The following is a 22365-nucleotide window of genomic DNA, read 5'->3' as shown; positions in this document are numbered from 1 at the left end:
TACTGGCAAAATAAGTATTGGATATGTGGTCATTTTCCCCTTCAAACATCTAAATGCTGATTTCTCTTTGTGAGCCCATTGCCATTTGACATCCTTCTTTTCAAGCGCATGTAAAGAAGAAGCAATCTCTACAAAGTGTCTTACAAATCTTCTGTAGTAAGAGCATAGGCCAAGAAACTGTGGACTTCATGAACGGTTTTCAAGTCTGGCCAAGAGATAATTGCTTCTATCTTTGTAGGATCCATCTTCACACTATCTTTAGAAACTATGTGCCCAAGGAAGTGAATCTCTTCCAAAAAGAATTCACTCTTCTTGCCATTAATGAGCAATCTGTCATGCTTAAGCTCATTAAAGACTGTAGCTAAGTGTTTTCTATGCTTCTCTTCATTCTTTGAAAAGATAATCATATCATCAAAGAATGTGCCAACGAAACTTTGATAAGGGTGGAAAATTCTATCCATCATCCTATTAAACGTAGCAGGAGCATTGGTCAATCCAAATGGCATGACTAAAAATTCATAGAGACCAAATGTTGTTCTAAAAGCAGTCTTATGGATATCCTATGGTCAGATTCTGATCTGATGGTACCCACTTTTTAAATCTATCGTGCTAAACATTCGTGCTCCCTGTAATTGATTAAGAATGTCATCTATCCTCGAAATCAGAAACCTATTCTTGATCGTGTTCGTATTCAAGGCTTTGTAGTCAATACACATTCTCCAAGAGTCGCCCTTTTTCTGAACTAGCAACACAGGTGAACAAAATGGAGAACTACTGGGCTGAATTAGTCCCTTCTCTAAAAGCTCATTAAGGTGTGTCATAATCCCTTTTTGCTGTGCTGCACTGACCCTATACGTGGCCTATTGGGCGGACTAGTCCCTGGAATAAGATCTATGGTATGATCTTTAGGCCTCTCAGGGAGCAACTCTCTTGGTAACGAATCAGAGAAACAGTCCACTGAATTTATCCAAGAAAGCCTTTCTACTTTCATTTAGTACAGATACATTACTATCACCTTCATTAACTTGCTTTGCAAAAACCAAGTACGCAGAAATACGATTTTTCATTACAGAAGTAATTGCAAAAGCAGAAACAACTGGGACAGACTCTCCTTTAAGTTTCACATCTAACACATGAGTCTTGCCCCTATGTACAAGAGTAATTGTTCTATTGTAAGTATTAAAGATAGCATGCTTCTTGTGGCACCATGGAATACCCAATAGAACATCACAGCCCTCTAAAGGCATAATATGGAACTCCTCTGTGTCCACATAGCTCTGAATGTGCATACGGAGTTTGCCAAGAATGGGGGTGACAGGTTTAGTATGTCTTGGGCATGCCAAATTAGCTTTTTCCAATTGGTCCCATTGCCTCGGGATGTATACCCAGCTTAGCTGCCAACGTGGGTGAGATAAAGTTTGCACGAGCTCCAGGATCAAAGAAAATAAGCATTGTGGAATCTGTGATCTTTCCCCAAGCTCTACACAATTTTGTAGCATCTTCAGCTGATCGATCTCCCACCATATCAAGCACTAAGCCAATGCTGAGGGCTTCTTTTGCTTGGCACATCTTTATCCTCCGCATCTTTAGAAGATTGCTGTGGGCACTTAGAAGCAATATGGCCTTTTTGTTCACATATAAAGCATTTCCCAGCCATCATTAAAGCCTTTTTTTCTTCAAATGATTTGCCAAAAAGTGGCCTCTTCTATCCTTTGCCCTGTTTAGAAGAAGTTTGAGGTTGCTGCTGAAATCTTTTCTTCCAAAAAGACTTCTTTGTAAAGCTATCCTTTTCTGGAAATTGCTTCTTCTTGCTAGGATCCTGCTTAAACAGAGAATTCTTCTTTTCAGTGCCTTTAAAGCTGTTAGCTTTTCCTTTCAACAATGCATTTGGCACACCAGCATTTTCAATTAATAATACCATATTTGTAACCTTGGTCTTGGTACAATAATCCCTAATGGCTTCGGGAAAACTGCAACAATACTTTTTCAATTTGTTCGGACAAGGGCACTGTCTTGTAAGAACTCACGGGCAAAAGTGCTTCCCAAAATTTCTTATTGTACTCTTCTAAATCCGCACAATTGGCCGCGTCCAATTTATGCCATGCAATCATGACATCTACTTCAAACGTGTTAGTTAACCATGAGGCTGCAAAGAATTGTTTGAAATGGACCCAAGTGGTAGGTGCATATTCTTGCATCAACAATATGTTCCACCACTGCAAAGCATTACCTTTCAAAAAAGTTGCAGCCTTCCGCACCTTATAATTCTCAATAAAATTCCCTCCAATGTAAGCTGCATCAAACTGTTGTATAAATGTCAAAGGTTTCAGCTTATCTTGCATACCACTGAAGGTTTCAAACTTTAATGCCTGACCACCCTCTTTATAGTCTTTAGGCTTTGCACTTTTTGGTATCAGGTTGTCATAGACAGGTGTCTGTAAAAAGGGGAGTCCCTGAGGCGCATTATCAATATTCATTTCACTTGTCTTAGCTGCCATATGCCCACTAGGCTGAAAAAAACCAGCGGCTGCATTTTGTACTCCAGGCATCAAATAAGGACTTTGCAAAGTCTGATAACTGGGCTATAGACCAATATTAGCATGAAGTGGGTTCAGTGCCTTAATAGGCATCATTCCTGGTGGCCCTCTAGGCAAATATCCTTGATAACGAGGTAATCCAGCCATTGTTTGAAAAACTGACCCACCACCAAAGTAACCAAGATAAGTAGCAAACTGAGGAGGAATAGTCTGCTGTGCCACTTGTGCATAACTGCCTTGACCATTCACTCCTTGATCTTGTGCTTGTGCTTCTTGTTGCAGTGGACTTGTCTCCATGTTTGGTGTCTTTTCCACATGCTCACGCACATTAGAGGTATGATGTGATGACTCAGCCTGAGAATCCTCATTATGTGTCTTCAAAATTTTTTGCATCCGAGGATTCTTTACAAGCTGTTGGAAAGAGCCAACCATACTGAGGAGTTGTGCCATAAACAAGTCCTCCTGTTCTTGCTCCTCATTGTGTGGTTCAATGTCGGTTCTAGAAGGTGCTGACACGTGTGTACCAGTACTCTCTCTTCGGTGTCTATGAGCAGAAGAAGAACTCTCATCTTCATGAGGGAGATTTCCTTTGCCTTTATCCATGTTTGCCATCTCTCTAGTCTTGTAATCTCTGTAAAACCTGTGTGTATGGCCTTTTCACCCAATACTATCCAAGCTTAAATTCTTACAGAAAAGAATTCAAATCCCGGGGATGGAACCATGTAAGTGGTCTATGACTCACATAAAGCGGTAGTTCCTTTAATTAACACCTGGTCTTTTCACACACACACACACACACACAAATAGAGACCTCACTCCCTGGCTCAGCATTAGATTGGCCCTGAAGACCGGCGCCCCTCTCGGTATTTCTTTATTAATTAAAAGATGGAAAGTTGCGAAAATGAAATGTTTCAAAATACATAACCTATGAATAGTTGGTTTTCATCTTTTCTGAGTAAATCCCAGCTGCATAAGGACAATACAGCATGACCAGAATAACATTCCTTTTAGGAAAGCATTTTCTGTGACAATAACTCAATGATTCATGCGCAGAATTGCAGTCTGTAGAACTCTGTATTTACTGTTCTTACTGTCCAGCATAACTAGAACAACATCCCTTTTACCCTAGCATTATTCCAGCGGTAAAATAGTCCCCAGTACACAGCCAGGATTGGCAGACACGTACTAATGCAGGAGGACATGGATTGGGCGCCGTCACATAGCAGGCATTGGGTGGAGCATAACATCACAAGAGACTTTCCGACGGACCTTTTGGCGCCGCCTCTATGGGATAGATGGAGGTGGAGGAGGGTATCATGTTTCTTATGGTTGGTGGCACATGGAGGCTTGGTGGTGGGAAGTTGGCTAGCCTAGATGTAGGAGGGAGGTTGTAAGCGTTGCACACAACAACCTCTAGAAACTCCAAAGCATTGCCTTTGGTCTTGTGACGCGGCACAGCTCGTATGGAGAGCAGCATGCTGCATTCTCCGTCGTATAGCACCCAGCCTTGGATATATCTCGTGGGGAGCTTTTTACTGGTAGGCAATTAGCGAGGGTCCTCACCTTTTGTATGTGGCCGGGATGCAGGACACGATATTCATTATTGATCCAGGGTCGTGCATAGTGGTCAGTGTGGAGGCTCTACCAATCTGCTAGGTACTGGAGCCCACAACAGACTTGTTGCAATAAATATCAAGCACAGTCCACTTGAGTTTATGTGGTGTGTCCCAAACCACACGACATGCACTCCCTCTAAACCTACACATCCTCTAGCGTGTGCCATATCTTTTAGTCTTCAACATATTTGGGCTCCTCATCTTCATAATGTTCTTTATCTTCTAGGTTATTGAACATGCTATATGACTTCCTCTTTTTCTTCATAGGAATCATTGGCATCTGTTCTCTTCTTTTCCCAGCAATAGGAACCTTTAGCTTTGTTCCATCAAGTTCACATAGAGAGTATGTAGCATTATTATGTACATGTTTAATATGGGCCAAACCACTTGTTTGAAACCTTCTTGATAGTGCTATGCTGATCAAGGTTGCTGTAAAAAACTAGCATCCAATCTTCTTCCACTAGCCTAGGATGAAGCCTGTGCTTATCAAACGTATCCTTGTTTTGTAATTTGGCTTGTCTTAACCGCATTCATAGTTGTCTTCATACGTCGTACGAACATGTTTGTACGATACGAACCGTATGATATGTATCCGTACGATATTCTGGATCTGTTTAGCCATGTCGCCTTTGTGTTCCGCATCACGTGTTTCCTGCGCCTCCGCTTTTACTCCTCCTGCCTGCGTGGCACTTTTTGGGGTTGGGAAGCCTTGGATACCTCAACCCACCCCCTTTTCTAGCCATGCACTCCCCTCCCTAGCCCGCTTTGGATTCCTTCTAGTTGGCAGTCCTCTCTTTGACTATTGACTCCTCTTTGGCTGTTTGAACTTTGACCCTTCTCTCATCTACAAAAGGTGCTCCTCTCCATGCTTCCACACCAATTCAGCAAGCACTTGTGACTTACCATTCTCATCTTCCTCTCTTGGATCTTGATTCTTGAATGGACTTGTGATTTGTCATTCTCGAATCTCACCTCCTGTCCCCTCTTTCCCGCACCCTATCGAAGCATTTGTCATTCTCAAATCTCATCTCCCATACCCTCTATCCCGCACCCTATCAAAGCATTTGCCATTCTCATCTCCCATCCCCTCTCTCTCACTCTTGCTCTTTTAACTTTACCCCAACCCTCCGGCCTCCCAAGTGCCCCTCTCAACTTTCAAGAGTCGAGACTCAAGCATCTCTCTCTCTCTCTCTCTCTCGGGCCTCTTTATCCCTCATTGGTACCATGACTTGTGAGAAGCACGAGGCCTTCAATTTGTATGTGATCTATGTGGAGAGGGAGACAAAGAAGTCCAACTCCCACCATTGGACATGCAAGTATTGTGGGAAGCGCTATTCAAGTGGTGTAACTCGGCTTCTCCACCATCTTTCCAAGACGGGGGGGACAAGTTGCTCCATGCAAGGAGATCCCTAAAAAAATTGCAGAGGAGATTCTCGCCAAGATGAGAGGGGGATCCGCAAGAGGAGGAGGAAGTGGCTTATCGGCACCAACTCCTATGCCTACTAACAAGGAAACATTCAATGTGGGCGTATCTTCAACCGATGCAGGAGAGACCTCTACCATTGGTAATAAGGGTTCCACATCTGCATCTGGCTCCGGTAAAAGACAAAGAGTGGAGGCTCATGCGTTGCCAAAGAGACAACCATCTCTCTCTCAAGCTCCCGGTCATATGCGTGAATCGGTTGCCTTTCTTAGAGAAAGGCAACGACTTGCAGACATTGAAATTGCATGCACGGTGATTGAGTGTAATCTTGCATTCAATGTCCTAAAGCAAGAGCAATGACAGAAGATGGTAAAAGCCATTGCCAATGTGGATCCATGTGAAGGATGGACCGGTGTCACATACGACGACATGAGGATGAGAAAGATTGATGAAGAGGAGAGGATTGATAGAGCCCTTGATCCTATTCGGGCCGCATGGATAAAATATGGTTGCTCCATTCTCACCGATGGATGGGGTGATCGTAAGAAACGGGGCATCATCAACATACTCGTCTTATGTCCACTCGGCACTTACTTTTTGCGGGCCGTAGATACCGGCAAGAGGGGGAGAAAAACGATGGGCGCATTCATCTACCGCCACATTCGACAAGCTATCATTGAGGTATACATTGCAATTTTCGTTTTAAAATTGTTTTACTTTCTTTCATTATGATAATAATAAATATCATGATTCATAATTGAAATTTGATTTATACATAACTTGTAATTTGTAAATTGTGATTGTTGGTGCCCTCAAATGTGGTGCAAGTTGTCACCAACAATGCATCGAATTGTCGGCGCATGGGTCGTTTGCTTGAGGCTAAGTTCCCTACGATTGTGTGGACTCCATGTGCAAGTCATTGTTTGAACTTGCTCATGAAGGACATTGGGAAGCTTAAGTGGATGAAGAGGGTGGTCCACAAAGCTATATCAATTGTCACATTCTTCACGGTAAAGGTAAAGGTGCTTGTGATGTATCATGAGCATAGCACACTGGAGTTGAGAAGCCTTTCTCAACTCGCTTTGCTTACATGTGGTTATTGCTGGAGCGCCTTTATGAGGTACGGTCCGCCTTGCGCTAGACAGTGGTGTCCAATCTATGGAATGAGTGGGATGAGCATGAGACAGAGGAGGCCAAAGCCATGCAATGCTTGTGCCTTAATGAGCAGTTTTGGCAAAAAGTCCGTGTCATTGTCATTGTCGTGACTCCCTTTTATAGGGTGTTACGTATGAGTGATTGCGAGGGGTCCACCATGGGTCTTCTTGTTCACTTCTTTAGAGCGGCATTGGTGGAGGTACGTGCTTGTACAGTGATCATAGAGACACAGTGTGCACATGTTTTAGAGATAGCAGAGAGGAGATGGGCGTGGATACATAATCCCATCCATGGTTATGCCTCATTGGTAAATCTGGCCTACAAGTCATTGGCGGTCATGGATGATAGAGAGTTCCGTTCAGACCAGCTTGCTTATTTGACTCGTGTGGTCTCTGTCGATGACCACAATGGAGTGCTAGAGGAGCTAGGATGCTATGCAGATTAGAGAGGACATGTGGCTTTTGCTTCTTCCACTTGTTGGAGGAGAGAGTCGCTTGTGAAGCCTTTATTTTGGTGGCAAAACTTTGGATATGCATTGGAGACCCTTCAGCCCTTAACCGTGAGGGTCCTTGCCCAGGATTGCTCTTCGGGTGCATGTGAGAGAAAGTGGAGTGCCTATTCTCTCATTCACACAAAGATTCGTAATCGGCTTAGCACACGACAGTTAGAGCGGCTAGTCTATTGCTGCACTAACTTACGCATGATGAGAGGTATGATGAGCATGGGTAGTCCAAAGCAGGTAAAGTTTAAATACTTAACCATAACATTTAAAATTTGTTGTTTTAACTTTTAAACTTTGAACTTTAGCATTTACAATGATCAATCTTACATGCATCACTGCATTTTGTAGGTGAATGTTGATACATTCAAGTTGATGGGCGACACTCTTCCGAGTATACATAAGGAGGTGGATGAGGAGGAGGAGATGATTTTTGTAGAGCTCTATAGAGAGCTTATAGCAGCAGATACTCGTGACACTCGCAGTCAACATACTCGTGGGCGAGGAGTTCGAGTAGGTGGTAGCAAGGGCATGGTCATTCGATGCTCTCCATCATTGAAGAGAGGTGGTTCGAGTGGCTTGCAGACATATGTAAGGTGGGGCTCTAGTAGCTCACATCCTGTGCCTCATGATGACATTCTCCCCTTGCCTATACAGCCGCCACCTAGGGAGCCATCATTTGATGATGATGGTAACCTCATTAGCGAGGATGAGTATGAGTGTGTCTCATCATCGGATGCCGAGGAGTCATCTTCAAACTCTCTTGATGAGCACTCAGATGGTTCTAATGATGATGATGATAGTGATGCCTCATCATAGATTCATATGACATAGGTTTCTTTTTTTTTTTTGTATCAAATATACAAGACTGTAGTTGTATCGCATGTTTTGCGTAGCCCATGCGACCGCGATGGTCACCCTTATGTATTCATCTTATTTTGTAATGAAATGGCTATTTCCACTTTAAACATGTATTCTATGATCTATCATTTAATGATTTATGATTTTTGTTATTTAAAAAATCATCTAGTTTTTTTTCGTACTAATATCGTTCCGTACCTTATATAATCATAAGGTACCAATTAGCACCGTATTTTATCGTACCGTACCGTATCGTACCTTTTGTACCTAACAAATATGACCGTATTATCGCAAATTCAATATCTTAAGGCCTTCTTTCTAGTTGCCAGATACAAAGTGCAAGAAGGTCTTCCCTACTCATGTCTTCTTCCCAAGGTAGCACATTCCAAGTAGTAGCAATATCCTCAATGAGCATGTAGGCTTCTTACCATACATTAATTCGAGAGCAAGCTTTATCCCTATCCTAGAGAAGAACTCTCTAGCTTCTTTTACATTCAATTCATGTCTATCTACTATCACCTTTCCAACACAACCATAGCGGCATATTATATCTTCCAAAAGAAATTCGGATACCACACTCATAGTGTTCACTCTTAAAGCTTGTCCTTCTACTTGATTTATAAGATCTTCTCTTGCAAGTGCAATGTAATGCATTTGCCAAAGACCCATAGGCATAGTCACCAAGTCAATCACCCATTTATAGAGCATAGCCAATGGATATGTAGGACGTAGCCCATCACGATATCACACTAATGAATACATTGGGCAAGTAGTACAAGTTTCCACAATTTGCAACACATCTTTGTACATCCCTTCCCACCAGTATCTTTATTTTGTTTTAGTAAACGTAGTTCAAACACTATGGCTAGCCCATACGCTTTCATGAAATTCTTTCATAATCTACTATTGAGTGTCTTTGTCACATACTACCCTTAGTCGAGTACAATTTCGTTACTTTGGATACTTCCATAAATACCCATTCTTCAAGCAGTGCCCATATGCTTTCCTTCAAAGGCTATTGAACCCTTGATTAGTCCATCCTTCTTACCTTGACAATGTGCTTAAGTAACGGCCTGTCCGCAGCCATTCACCATCATATATATCTTCTAAGAAAGACTTAATCGAAGAAACAAAGCACATACGATCAAGTATTGCACTTGCATGATCAATTTCTTTACCTTTAGAAATCATATCTTTCTCATTCTCATACTTGTCTCTTGATAGCACATCTATAATTGGATTATCTTTGCCTACAATATGACGAAACTCTAGGTTTAAGGTTTTGATATATGCAATTTGTTGTAGCGTTGCAATGTCTGGAGTTGAACAACTAGCAAGCATGCCCATTAGCAGTAAGCATTCTGCTTCAACAATAATTGAAGCTCCAATAAAATATTCTTTGTCACACTTTAATGTTGTAATAAGTCCCCATAACTCCCTTTTTATTCGAGGATACTTTTTTTGTCATTGATTCTATACCTTGGCTCTAAATCTCACTATATACTTGCATCCTCACTTATCATCTTGCTGAATAGCCCATCAAATCCCTATAAGACCAGTATCAATTGTAACAAGGATAGGCCTTCCACTTTTATAGTCAACTTTTCTTAGTGTTGGTACTATTTGCAACAAATATTTCAACTTCTTCATTGCCCCATTGGAAACCTTGACCTTTCCTCAACAATTGGTAGAGTGTATCCTTGACATCAAATAAGATAGTCTAAAACAATAGTGCATACCTCCATTTTCCCAATTTCATTGATCTTTTTGGGACATGGCTATCTCCCATATGGTCCATAGATGCGCAATTGAATTAGTTGCTCCCTATGGTAAGGTATACATTCTTGCCAATCCAAAAGGAGTTTTCATGGTCGTTAAATCCTTGCTTTCAATGGCGAATTGGAATTGATCATACCTAAAGTAAAGATCATCCAAGGAGTGAATTGCTCTTTCTAAGGGCTTTTGCAAGCTCATGCAAATTGGACCAGCTCCAACATTTCTAATAGTTCTTATTCATTGGGTGCATATTGTGTATAAACCATAAAACACCATTCTTCTTTGGTATAGTGAACCACCCATTTGAATATGGAGCTCAAGATGGCTCTAAAATACCCATCCCTATCTTTCATTCAGCAACTCAACTAATTTATGCAATTGAGCTTTTGGAACATGGATAGGTTGCATATTCCGAGTCACATGTGGCATAGTAAAGATGACCATCGGAGCAACAACACTAGGATCCACATAGCCAATCTTATGTGTTTGAAAAGCAAATGCCTTACCATGCTTTGATAGGATCTCGACAAAACACTGCTTTTCCTCATGAGCAAGAAAATCCCCACAACCAATCTTCAACTCTTTCAAAGTTTCTACAAGAAACTTATGCCCAATATTCTTCGGATCCTTAAGATTTGGCTGTGGAGATGCTTGCTCTATCTTTTCCTTGCTATTTGAAGGTAATGGCAAAGCAACAGGTTTAATCTTCATAGCGACATGTGGTTTTATACTCATTTCAACCCATACCTCTGATCTTACATCCATACATGTGTATTCTTGCCTTTCAAAATCTTCAATCAGCCTATAAATGTCGATGGAGCATACTTTGGCAATCTCACCTCCAGTGGTCCGCATAGAACAAATCATAGCTACAAGTGCTTCCATATTGTCAACATAAGACACCTCATAAAAAACCCTTGAGATGCATTCATCAGACTCGAGCAAACCATTCTTCTTTAATCTTCTTAGAGCCTTGTGAACATATTGCCTTTCATTTCTATGCATATTTTCAAGCTTTTGAAAATACAATAAACTATCTGCTGAAAATGTTGTATCCTGCAGAAAAAGCATCTGTACCGACTAGATGATGCTAGATTTTTTTCCCTCAAGTACCATCAGTCCTGCTATATAATGGCACCCAATGAAAATCCCTCTCTCTCAAGAGACTTTGAATTCTTTGGTATCTGAGAGTAGTGGTATTCACGAAGGCTATCATGGTTTCTTTTATGAGTAACACATACAGTGAGAAACTGAACAAGACACTTACCATCATTGCTTCTAATCCTAACATAGGTAGAACTTGTTAGTGGATATGTTAGTTCATGTGTGAGTTTGTGCATACTTGAGAGGGTTGGGCACATTCTAGATATTTTAGGCATTTTATATTTGTCATTTTGATGGTGTTTATAGCATTTATTGCTGGCTGACCTGACATCATTCATGGCTTAGATTTGGCATATATATTTAGGCTACTCCCTCATCCACATTGTATCATCATCTGTCATTCATCTCCTTAGGTTCGGTTGGAGAGAGGGAGCTGGTGCTGGTGCCTTCACAGCCAATGACTCACATTGGATCTCTATTGTCTCATATCTTGGTATATGGATTCCATTTCCTGAGCATTTCTTTGCTTTTGAGTTCTTTGTGTAGTGTTCTTTTCTTTTGCAGTGTTTCTCTTTTCCTTTGTCCATTGTGTTCAGCCATCTATTACATCAATTTTCCATACTTTTATGACTACACCCACTTCTAACAAAACCATAATCTAACACCTTAGTTTTCATACGAAGTGCAATAATGTATGGCTGCCCAAGAATCACAGGGTAAGTAGATACATCCTGCACAAAGAAACGTTACTCATCTTGAACATCTCCTATAGTGATTTTTACATTTGGACACGCAACATACAAATCTCTTGGTGTATTATTTGCAGCCTGCAATCTCCATCCATAATCCATGTCAACCGGCCATCTTCCATTTTGAAAAAGACTTATTGTCATTACATTTATCTCTGGTCTATGTCTATATGGCTCCTTAAGACTAACTACTTTGACTAGTTTCTGTAGTAGCTTTGGCCCAATGATTTCTTGAATAGTGGTTCTTTGGTATAACTCTAGTTGTTGCTTCATCATTGAATTGGACCTATCTTACTCCTTGAGAAGTTAGGCTGCAAATTAGTGTATTTTCAGCATCTTCCTCTACTTGGTTTTGCATTTGTGATTCTTGTATACCTTGTGTTCCTTGTGAAAATAGTTATTCTTCTCGCAAAGTGGCATTGACTAATTGGGCTTAGCAACCCAATCCAATAAGATTTGTTTTGTCACCCCTCCAACATCTTCCATGAAATATTCATCCTTGTGCGCTTGCTTAAATTTATCCTAGCTGGAGCCATGATCTGTGAAACCAGTCTATGACTCACATAAAGTGGTAGTTCCTTCAATTAACACCTGGTCTTTTCACACACACACACAAACAGAAACCTCACTCCCTCGCTCAACACCAGATTGGCCCGGAAGATCGGTGCCCCTCTCGGTATTTCTTTATCAATTAAAAGATGGAAAATTACAAAAATGAAATGTTCCAAAACACATAACCTCAATGATTCATGTGCAGAATTGCAGTCTGCAGATTTCTGAATTCATTGTTCTTACTATCCAGCATATCTAGAACAACATCCCTTTTAGGAAAGCATTTTCTGTGACTAAAACTCCATGATTTATGTGCAAAATTGCAGTCTGCAGATCTTTGATTTCACTGTTCTTACTGTCCAGCGTATCCAGAACAACATCCCTTTTAGGAAAGCATTTTCTGTGACCAAAACTCAATGATTCATGTGCATAATTGCTGTCTGCAGATCTCTGAATTCATTTTCTTATTGTCCAGCGTATCTAGAACAACATCCCAATGATTCATGTGCAGAATTGCAATCTGCAGATCTTTGAAATCACTGTTTTTACTGTCCAGATCTCTGAATTCACTGTTCTTATTGTCCATCATGTCCAAAACAACACTAAATTAGGGCTGATAAACCCTGTTCCTATGTGGTATGGTCACTACTTCCTTTAGTTCCTGCATTGGAGAAGCCAACAGTTGCTCCTGAACCTAGACAGTGAGGCTCTTGCCTCAACAGAAGTGTAAAGAAAACACAGATTTGTACCTTCGATGGAATCAACCCATCATGCAAAGCATTTCCTCTGAGAAGAGAGTTGCTCAAAGGGAGCAAGCTCTACCTCCGACACGAGTCAAAGACGAAGAAGTACTCTCCATAGCTAATGAAACTATAGCAATCTGCCCTCAGCTCCTCAAAACTTCATTCTCAGGTCTGTCCCTTATGCCTATTACGTTTCTTTTAATGCTCTCTCTCTCTCTCTCTCTTTTGGGAATTTGTGCCACATGGCATACACGTAACAATTTTTCCATTTAAACCTTCTAGTCTAAAGTTCTCCATGATCAGTGCAAAATTTGACCTCGGCATAGACTAGAGAATTAATCCTCGTACAAAAACGAAGATAATGACGCAAACAAATTTTGGGGTCTAAAAATAGTAACTCCCTAAATTTTAGGGATAGTGACCCTTGCATTCCTCGAGTTGTTCTGAGCAACTTTTATCATTGCAACCACACCAAAAAGTGTAATGTGGCTCAGTTACAGTGACTTTTATTCCGTGAGCATTGTGACATGTGCAAGACCAGGCTCATTGTCATGCACCATCTCTAGTGGCTAAGCACACAGTCCCAAACCATTGGCATTCTATTCTTCAGTGCCCATTCAATATGAAATCGGTCCTAAGACTCACACAAACCATTAGTCCAATTTGTCCCAATGGCTACCTCTTTTGGCCATGCAAAGATCCCGGCTTATTCCAAGAGAACTTTGGGGGTAAAAAGCAACAGCAACAAAAGAAAAGAAAAATAAAATATTTATATAAGTAAATAAGAAAAGCAACTGTAAAAAAGTATCACCACCTGGTGACAATCTGCCAGGATATTGCTTACACGTGATCTAATCTCCGAGACTAGGAATTCCAATCGTTTCCATCTTCTTTGCATATATCCTTAGGTACTTATATACATTTCATCCATCAAATCACTTCAGCTCATTTACAACTGACGAGCACATCTCTTAGTGATTCTTCATGCTTAGACATCCCAAGTCTTTGCATAATTTGCCTCACATTGCCCGTCATACAACATCTGCTTCTACAATATCTCTCATGATTGTTGTGTCTCTTATGATTGTTGAACTCTCATCGTTGTAGCATTAGCACTAAGTATCCGGGAGTACTTAAGTGGCTAGGGGTGAATGAGAAAGCAACAACTTTGTTCCTTTATTGAAGTCTGAAGGGCCATAAGAACCTACAAGCAAGAAAAATAGATCCTCACCCCACAAGCGTGTGACCATCGCGAAACAGATCTAGGTCCCAATACACCCAGTGCCAAATAACAGCAAGAAACAACAAGGCAAATAGTATGATAACTACATCTCGTACCTCCAGATACCTGTAACTCTTGTAAAGCTTCAACTGCCTTATGACTCCGTTATTCCAATGCGAGTCATAAATGTATTTAATTTTGGCTTAGAAGTTTTATGAACAGCTTGTAGTCTTTGAAACAGATCAGCCTTGCACTTTTCTTCATTAAAAACAGCCTATATACATTATTTTAAAATGGTCTTTGTTTAATCGTGATTAGCCTTGTATATTTTGTTTGAGGAAGATCAGCTCATTCTAAGCTATAGACAGCTCTTTAATTCAGCCCAAAATACCTCTCATACTTCAGGACAGCAGTGAACTATTCTCGATTCAAAACAATCCACTGCTACTCTTTATACAGTTCAAAACAACACTTAGAATGCTATGTTCTTCTCTATGAATAGTCCCTTTCATTGGCATGAAGGCTTTTCCAAGTTGTGGCCTCTCTTGAAAATAAACAGCAGTGAAGAGATTGTCCTCTGATCAGTCCTCCACCTCCCTTGATGAAATACAGCAGTGTATACTTCTTTTCTCACAGTTCATGAGCCCCAAAGTTTATGCATGCAGTTCACCAAACTAACCCAAATCAAGGCCCCTGTTTGCTGTCCACGTTTTGCCTCCAGATCAAACTGAAAATTGTGCCCTCTCCCTGCCCTCTTTTTCCACGACTGTGGCTACCCAATACTCCACAAAAGTCGTGCTTTCTTTTCCAAATTTAACCCCTTTGATTATCCTTCATGCAAATAGGTTACAACTTTAGTCATGACATCCAAACTTTGGAGTTCTAAACTTAAGGGCTTTATCAACTTGATTACATCCATATTCCTAACATGCCTAGTGCAATAAATATCAAGCACACTCCATGTGAGTTTTTATGTCTCGCCTTCCAAATCACATGACACCATATTGCTCTACTCTTCTTAGGTGCATTTCTAAAAAGGTTCTTCTAGTGGTTACCCCTTGCACGACAGCTTTAGATGTGTGGGGGAAGTTACAGATGTTGTACAAGGCTCCATCAACCATGCAAGTTGTGACTCTCTATGGTTAATTCTAGCAAATGAAGTTCGAGTTGAAGGACAGCATCCAATCATTCCTACTTCGTGTTATATAGGTGTAGGATCAAGTTTGGTACATGTAGTTTGCTCTTGCACAAGCTCATTTAGTGGGGATTGTATTGTAAAAGCTCCTTGGGGAGTTTGATGGAGTTGCCAATGCTCTTTGGGCCCAGACCTCATCGACACTAGTTAGCTTTACACATGTCTTCCATGCTGCTTGAGCATGAGGCATCCTTGAGGTTATAGGGGAGGCTTCCATCTCGGTATGGTGGCCATGATGAGGCATTTGCCAAATCACAGAGGGGTGACAAGAAGAAGACAAAGACCCATTGCCATTGTGGAAAGAAGGGCCACCTATGCAAGGATTGCAAAGACTTAGTGGCATTGTGAAAAATGGAGGAGCAAAAGAAGCAGGATACAGACTTTTCCTATTAGCAATTTTGTCAGCTCATGAGTGAGTTTGGGCATGTGCTTCTCTCGGTAGGGATTATAGCAATTTTAGGCATTTTTTATGTGTCATTATTACGGTGATTTTGGCATTTATTGCTGGTTGACCAGCATTTAATGTTGGTTGACCTGATCATATTTATGGTAGATTTTTGTGCTATATATTCAGGATCCCTCCTCCATAGTCATTCATTCATCACTTGCAAATTCAAGTGCAAGTCGTGATGGAGAGAGGGAGTCAATGCTAGTGCCCACATAGCTAGTGACTCAGTATTGTACCCGGCCCACCTCGTATTTTGTATATGGATTCCATTTCCCTAGCATATCTCTAACTTCTCCCTTTGTAGTGTTCTTTTGTGTTCTTCTATTTTCCTTGGTTTTCTCTTTTTCTTGTGTTGTGCAATCTATTATAGTAGTCTTCTACGCTTCCATCACTGCACCCACTTCTGTGCCCTCACAGTTTTCTAGTGCTACTTTGCCTTCATCTATCTATTGCAGTCTAGATGACCAGTTTCTGGAAACTTTCAGCCTGTTTTCAGCGTCCACTTCTCTCTGTTTTTTATGCTGCAGTCTGCCTTTTCATTTTCTGCAATATTTTGAAGCAGCATGACCTCATTTAATTCTCTTGTTGTCTGCATTTTTGTACTCAGAATTTGCATTTTCTGCAATTCAGGCTCCTGCAAGCTGGGTGATTGTATTTTTAGCCTCTGTCAGTATTTGATTGGTTGTTGTCACTCTGCTTCTCCTGGATTTTGTGACGTTTTGTGATCGACTCCTGTTGACACTGCGTGTTAACATGCACTTCATGCAGCCTGTGTTGTGCTTGGTTGTACTCTCTCTCTCTCTCTCTCTCTCTCTCTCTCTCTCTATTCTTAATCTTCTCTTCATATCCTCTCTACATGGCTCCTCCTTGCTGTTCTAGTGATGACAAACTTCATATTCAAGGTCTTGATTACTTAACCTGGAGTACTATTATGAAAGCATGTTTGTGTAGAAGCAATTATGATATGTGGTTTCTGTCACTATTGAGTGTCCTCAACCTCCCACTCCTCTTCCGGATGATTGGGGCTAGGACAACCATGAGGAAGTTGTGCTTACATGGGATTTTGATGATGCCCATTTTGCCTACTTAAATATCGTATGGACACGAGGAAAAGGGTGCTTGTAGGTGGGGAACTTTCGTCATGAAAAGGCAATGATTATATAAGATAGGTGCATTCCTTATTAATTTGGGTGTGTTTGTGGGTTGAATAAAACTTAAGCAATGAAAGATACAAGGTGAGTGCCAGACAAGTCTTCTATGCTTCCATTGTTGCGCCCACTTCTGACACATCCTATGAGTCGCCATCCTCTTCGATGGCACTAAAGGGCTCGTAGTCTATGAAGAAGAGGAAGGCATGGCTGCCCTTCCTTCTGTTGCTTTCTAGTGTTGGTGATGTGGTTATCCCTCAAGACTCCAGAGAGGAAGTGTGAGAGGGTGGTGAGGTGGGATAGGTGAACCTCATCTATATAGTTATATTGATGCACAAGATCTAGAGAGGGGTATTTCCTGATACATCGATTGAATTTTAGTAGTTTGAAATCCTAGAGCTAGGATTGACATCTAGGTTCATGATGGGCTATTCTTCGATAGAGAGTAGGATTGGCTTCTTGTTTGAGCTCATATGAGGGAACACTTTGGGGTTTTAGCTAAGGGCGGGGAATCCATATTCACATATGCTCAGAGGCATTGTTGATAGGATGGTCACATTATGACTACTTCCTATTTTCAGGGGCAGATTGAGCTAGCTACCCTCAAATTGGCATAAGTGCTTATGTGGCACAGTGCAAGCACATGTTTTCAACAACGCATTACTCTCAACAGCCTTTGAGAACTTTTGTATAAAGTTGAAGTTAGGCCACCATGATTTTTCTTCTCTCTGGATGAGCGGGGGACTGTCACTTTTATCCTCAGTCAATTGTTCATGGCTTTGTAGTCCCTCAGCTCACTGGGGGACAGGACAGGGCTCTTGTTTCCTGACATGCCATTGAGAGGGGTTGTTGAGTTCAAAGGTGCAACTCTGAAATGGGATCAGCAGAATTTTGTTGAGTTTGTACGTTTCTTAGTCGGCTGTACGTTGGCCAAGTTAGCCTATATATATATATATATATATATATATATATATATACAAATATATATATATGCTGCATCCCGACAAATTACATTCAGTTCTATTCCATCGGTATTTTAGCCTAGAGGCTAAAAGTTTTGCATCCATTTCATTGTGTTCTATATATATTTGCTGCCAGCTCTTTTTGCACCTCGTTCTGCACTTACGAAAACTTCTAGTGCAGTTCTTGCCTACTTTCTCGGCTGGTATTTGGATAGGAGGTGCCTTCTTGTGGACGTTTGGCTGTGTGTCTCATGTAGCCACTCCTCGATTCAGTTTTTGCGAAGTTATTCAGCACAGGAGTGGGATCCACGGCACACTACGATGAGGGCTTTGGATCAGTATATTGTGAGCCAATTCTTAATACCTTCGTTGGGATGATCACAAAACTTACCGTGATTGTGTTTTGCTGCTGTCTATCGTTGCCTGAGTTGGGGTGTTGCTGCTTTTGCTGGATTCTACATCTGTATGTTCGCACAGAGTCGGCTGTGCCGCAGCTACAGTGAGGCCATGTTGGTCATGCGAAATGCTGTGTACTGACTCGTTAACTCGACAAGCAGGGCTTGTACACGTTCGTTATGAAGTATGCAGAATGCGTGGAAACGACAGTTTATAGGGAAAGTCCGGTAAATTAATAAGTCACTGCACTGCTGTTAACGATCACTTTTCTTTCTTGTGGCTTTGGATTTTGGGACAGGGGCCTATTGTCGTGGAATGCGACACGTACAGATATCATGGCCATAGTATGTCTGATCCTGGCAGTACTTACCGAACACGTGACGAAATAAAGAAGATCAGGCAATCGCGCGATCCTATAGAGCACCTTCGAAGTCTCATCCTGAAGGTAGGTAATTTTATGATGTCACGCGCTTATTCTGCTGGGTTTCAGGGGAAAGGCCACTCCTGTTGAAGGAGAATTTGCCTGCGCGCAGGAAGAGGCAGCGACTGAAGATGAGATTAGAGCCATCGACAAACAAGTAAAGAAAGATGTGGAGGACAGACTGGCAGAAGCCAAAGCGGCGCCCTTTCCTCAAGAGCAGGAGCTGATGACAAGCATTTACAGGCAAGATGCTGGTCTGATTGTATATGGCTGCGACAGAAAGCACAGGACTCACAAAGTGTTGTGAAGTGTGAAATCGATTTGTAGATACGCCGACGCCTTTGTAAATATGAAACGTTCCGTGTCAACAAGAACCTGTAGGCTTCAAATTTCCTACTCATAAATCCTAAAGCAAAATGATGTCAACAACGTGGTTTTGTGCGGCTTATTCCTAAATCAACAACGTGGATTTGCTCGTGGGCGATGCAGATGCAGCTTATGTCCGTGGATCAATCCTCGATATACTTGTTGCGGTACTTATCCTAGTGTTCTCGTACTGTTCTCTCGCTCTTTTTGTAGTGGATAGGTATTTAAGGATGCATGTGTGTATGGATAGATATGATGGGACATAATGCAGAATGTATGAAGATTTGTTATCATGTTTTCATTATGGGACATGATGGAGAATGTATGAAGGTTGGTTATCTTTGGCCCCTATAAAAATGTTTTCATTATGTGCATTACACATTTTTATGTCCCTTTATGGTATGGATTTTTGATTCATTATGAAACTAGTAGCATAGGGTGAATATTAAATTTATGATCCCTTCAATGGAGCTTGGAAAGTGGCGTATTATGTTTTGTTGGTTAACATTCATAATCTTAGGACTTTTCATTGTCTTGAGACTAAAGGGATGCCCATGTCGTGATTTTATCCATAGCCTAGTAGTATGCTACTAGAATACTAATTTACTGATTGAGATGTAGTTCTCATTTCTTTGAATTCTTTTACATGATTACACAGAGAAGGGTTTGGACTTCAAATCTCTTGGTCAACATGTCTTTGCCCTAACAATTGAGCTACCCTGAGTTTGGTCCTCTCTCTCTCTCTCTCTCTCTCTCTCAAAACGTTGAATGCAAATAGTGGGGCAGAAGTAGTTGCAGCCTATAAAATGAAATCATTTTAGAAAGAAAAGTAAGAGAACAAGTGATTTAAAGCATGGTAAGTTGAATACAATTTTGGGATAGAAAAATATTATGACGGCTTGAATTATAATGATATTACACATGATTGACAGGAAGTCCTCCATTGTGTAACCCATCATTAGAGCTAAGTTGGGTGCAATGCCAATGATTGTGAAGGCACTTTTTGAGCAATGACCTTGTACATGTTGTGTGATCTTTCACATGAGGGAGATCCCAAATCTTTCACATGAGGGAGATCCCAAATTGGCATTGACCACCTCCAAACAACTAGCAGTAGTTGGTGAAAGGGGATGTTGGTATTCACATATGGCGACTTGGATGAGCTTGCATAAGCTAGATATTAATCGATGCCAACCTTTTGATTGTAGTTTGGATTGCATCTCTATCAAGTCCCCAAATGGACTTGACATCAGCTCTACCACACTTAGATGTATTGTCAAACCCTAAAACCCAACTCCCATGGGTCTATGGGCATGAGCAACTAAAAAACTCACTTAAAAAGCTTACATTATCTAAGGCAATGCATTCATAGTGTAGTCTCTACTAACTGCCTAGTCTTGATCTCCAAGCAGGAGTTTCCCTAATATGTAGGGTACAAACACCTCTCATAATATAGACTTAGGTACCTATGATTGAGTGCCAAGCACAACAGAAGATAATTGAGGAGTTACAACGTAAAGTAATTGAACTTTTTGTTTCTCCCCTTGCTCCTATAGTCTCTTCTATTCAAATTTTCATAGAGAAGGCGGAAAGCCTAAAACAACAAGCTAAATTAAGTGATGCTCTTTTTGTTAAGGTGGATCGTTTTAAGGAGTGTATTGATTATCTGCATAACATTTTTTTCACTTTGCTGATCTTGTATCGCCTTCCCTGACCTTTTGGATTAAATACCGACAATAGAAGTTTGTTTTGTATAAGTCTCTTTTAGCACTGTTAACTTGGAAGCATCGGAATATGGGTGACATAATCTTTGGTCTATTGATTTACTTACATTAGTTTTTTATCGTGCTATAGATGATTGAGGTTGCCTTGAGGTACGATTATTGTTATTCATGTATATCATAGGAGACTTCCAGATCTCTAATGATGATATCAATCTTTATGTGGGAGATGCTATTCTACAAGTAGTCATTTATGTTCACTTTGTGGAGCTTAGTCTTTCATATGGATTGTAGATATACGTCTAAAAGATTTTGTGGTGTAAAGGTCATACTTGGCATTCACCTTTAAAGAAGGATGTGATGGTTCACCGTCAATGGCATAGTAAAATTTTTAAATTTGATATTCAATCTTTGCACTTACAAGGCATTTCCTTTATTTACTAATATTTTCTTTCAAGCCTATAACTATCGATCTTTTGTTTATCTGATTGATCTTGTTGACCTCCTTTCTTATCAGAAGATATCTCAATACCTTTCTGTTTGTATATTTCTTCTTAATACTAATCCTAATTCCATTCCTATGCCTACTTTTCACTTTATTTGATATCCTCATATCCTTGTATTTATCCCTTGTCCATTTATCACTGAATCTACTATTATACATATTTCTTGTGATTCTTCTATTGTTCAGTCTATTGCATTTACTTTTCATGTAGAGTCTCTTTAGATTTTCTTATTTTCTTCCCCTCTTTCAGCATCCCTATCGCTTAATACTTTCACTTTATATGATTTAGCATATCTCCCTCTCCATTGTTTGTTTGCGATTTTCTTACCTTAACCTACTAATTATATAAATGTTCCTCTACTATCGGTCATGGATATTAGTGGGTTTGATAGTGATATACTCCATCTTCGGTAGTAGAATTTACAAGATTCTTTGATAGGATGAGCTTTTAATTGGTATGTTGTTTCAAGACTATGGGAGACATCATCTGCATGTTTATTAGTGCCAGGGAGCACCTACACGAGGGGTGAGTACCTTCAATGGTTCTCCCTTGTGTACATGTTGATGGGATGAATGGTTCTCTATTAGCGCGTGGTACCTTCCTAAGAGCGAATTACTTTTTGTCTTGGGTGAAAGGTTGATGGGGATGCTTATTCTTTCCGGGGGTGAGACTTGTAGGTGTGAATGTGGGTGAAGTTGTACATGGGTGATGCCACAATATTTATATCTCAAGCGCTATTATCTACGTGATTTGATTATTTAATGGAATTTCAATGATTATTTGATGTATTATGGCTATTTACATTTATTCAGTTAATTATTTTTCTAACATGATTTTTTAAATTTTTAGTAACTGATATGTACAACAAGATGAATTGGATACATGTGGCAAGCACAATTTATTACATAGACTTTTTCATTGAAGTATTTAAATAGATGCACCGTCGTTTACTCTTAAGACGTGAA

General features: G+C 40.5%; 1 protein-coding gene and 1 pseudogene across 1 annotated transcript in view; both read left to right on the top strand.

Moving 5' to 3' along the window:
• The window catches only part of LOC148020523 (pyruvate dehydrogenase E1 component subunit alpha, mitochondrial-like), a 64483-nt gene extending 44943 nt beyond the window's left edge, over positions 1–19540 (top strand). The window contains exons 7-8 of the mRNA XM_087698284.1: positions 18685–18831; positions 18920–19540. Of these exons, the coding sequence (XP_087554410.1) occupies positions 18685–18831; positions 18920–19114 (342 nt within the window). The 3' untranslated portion in view covers positions 19115–19540. The remainder of the gene's footprint in view (positions 1–18684; positions 18832–18919) is intronic.
• LOC148020524 (uncharacterized) lies at positions 6401–18727 on the top strand (annotated as a pseudogene).
• Positions 19541–22365: the final 2825 nt, after the last annotated feature.

This window comes from Lygodium microphyllum, chromosome 18 (genome assembly GCF_053477565.2).
Source record: "Lygodium microphyllum isolate KBCC chromosome 18, Lygodium_microphyllum_v1.1.10, whole genome shotgun sequence".
Classification (NCBI taxonomy): Eukaryota; Viridiplantae; Streptophyta; class Polypodiopsida; order Schizaeales; family Lygodiaceae; genus Lygodium; species Lygodium microphyllum.
The sequence above is the reverse complement of the archived record's forward strand: the minus strand, read 5'-3'. Positions and strand labels throughout refer to the sequence as shown.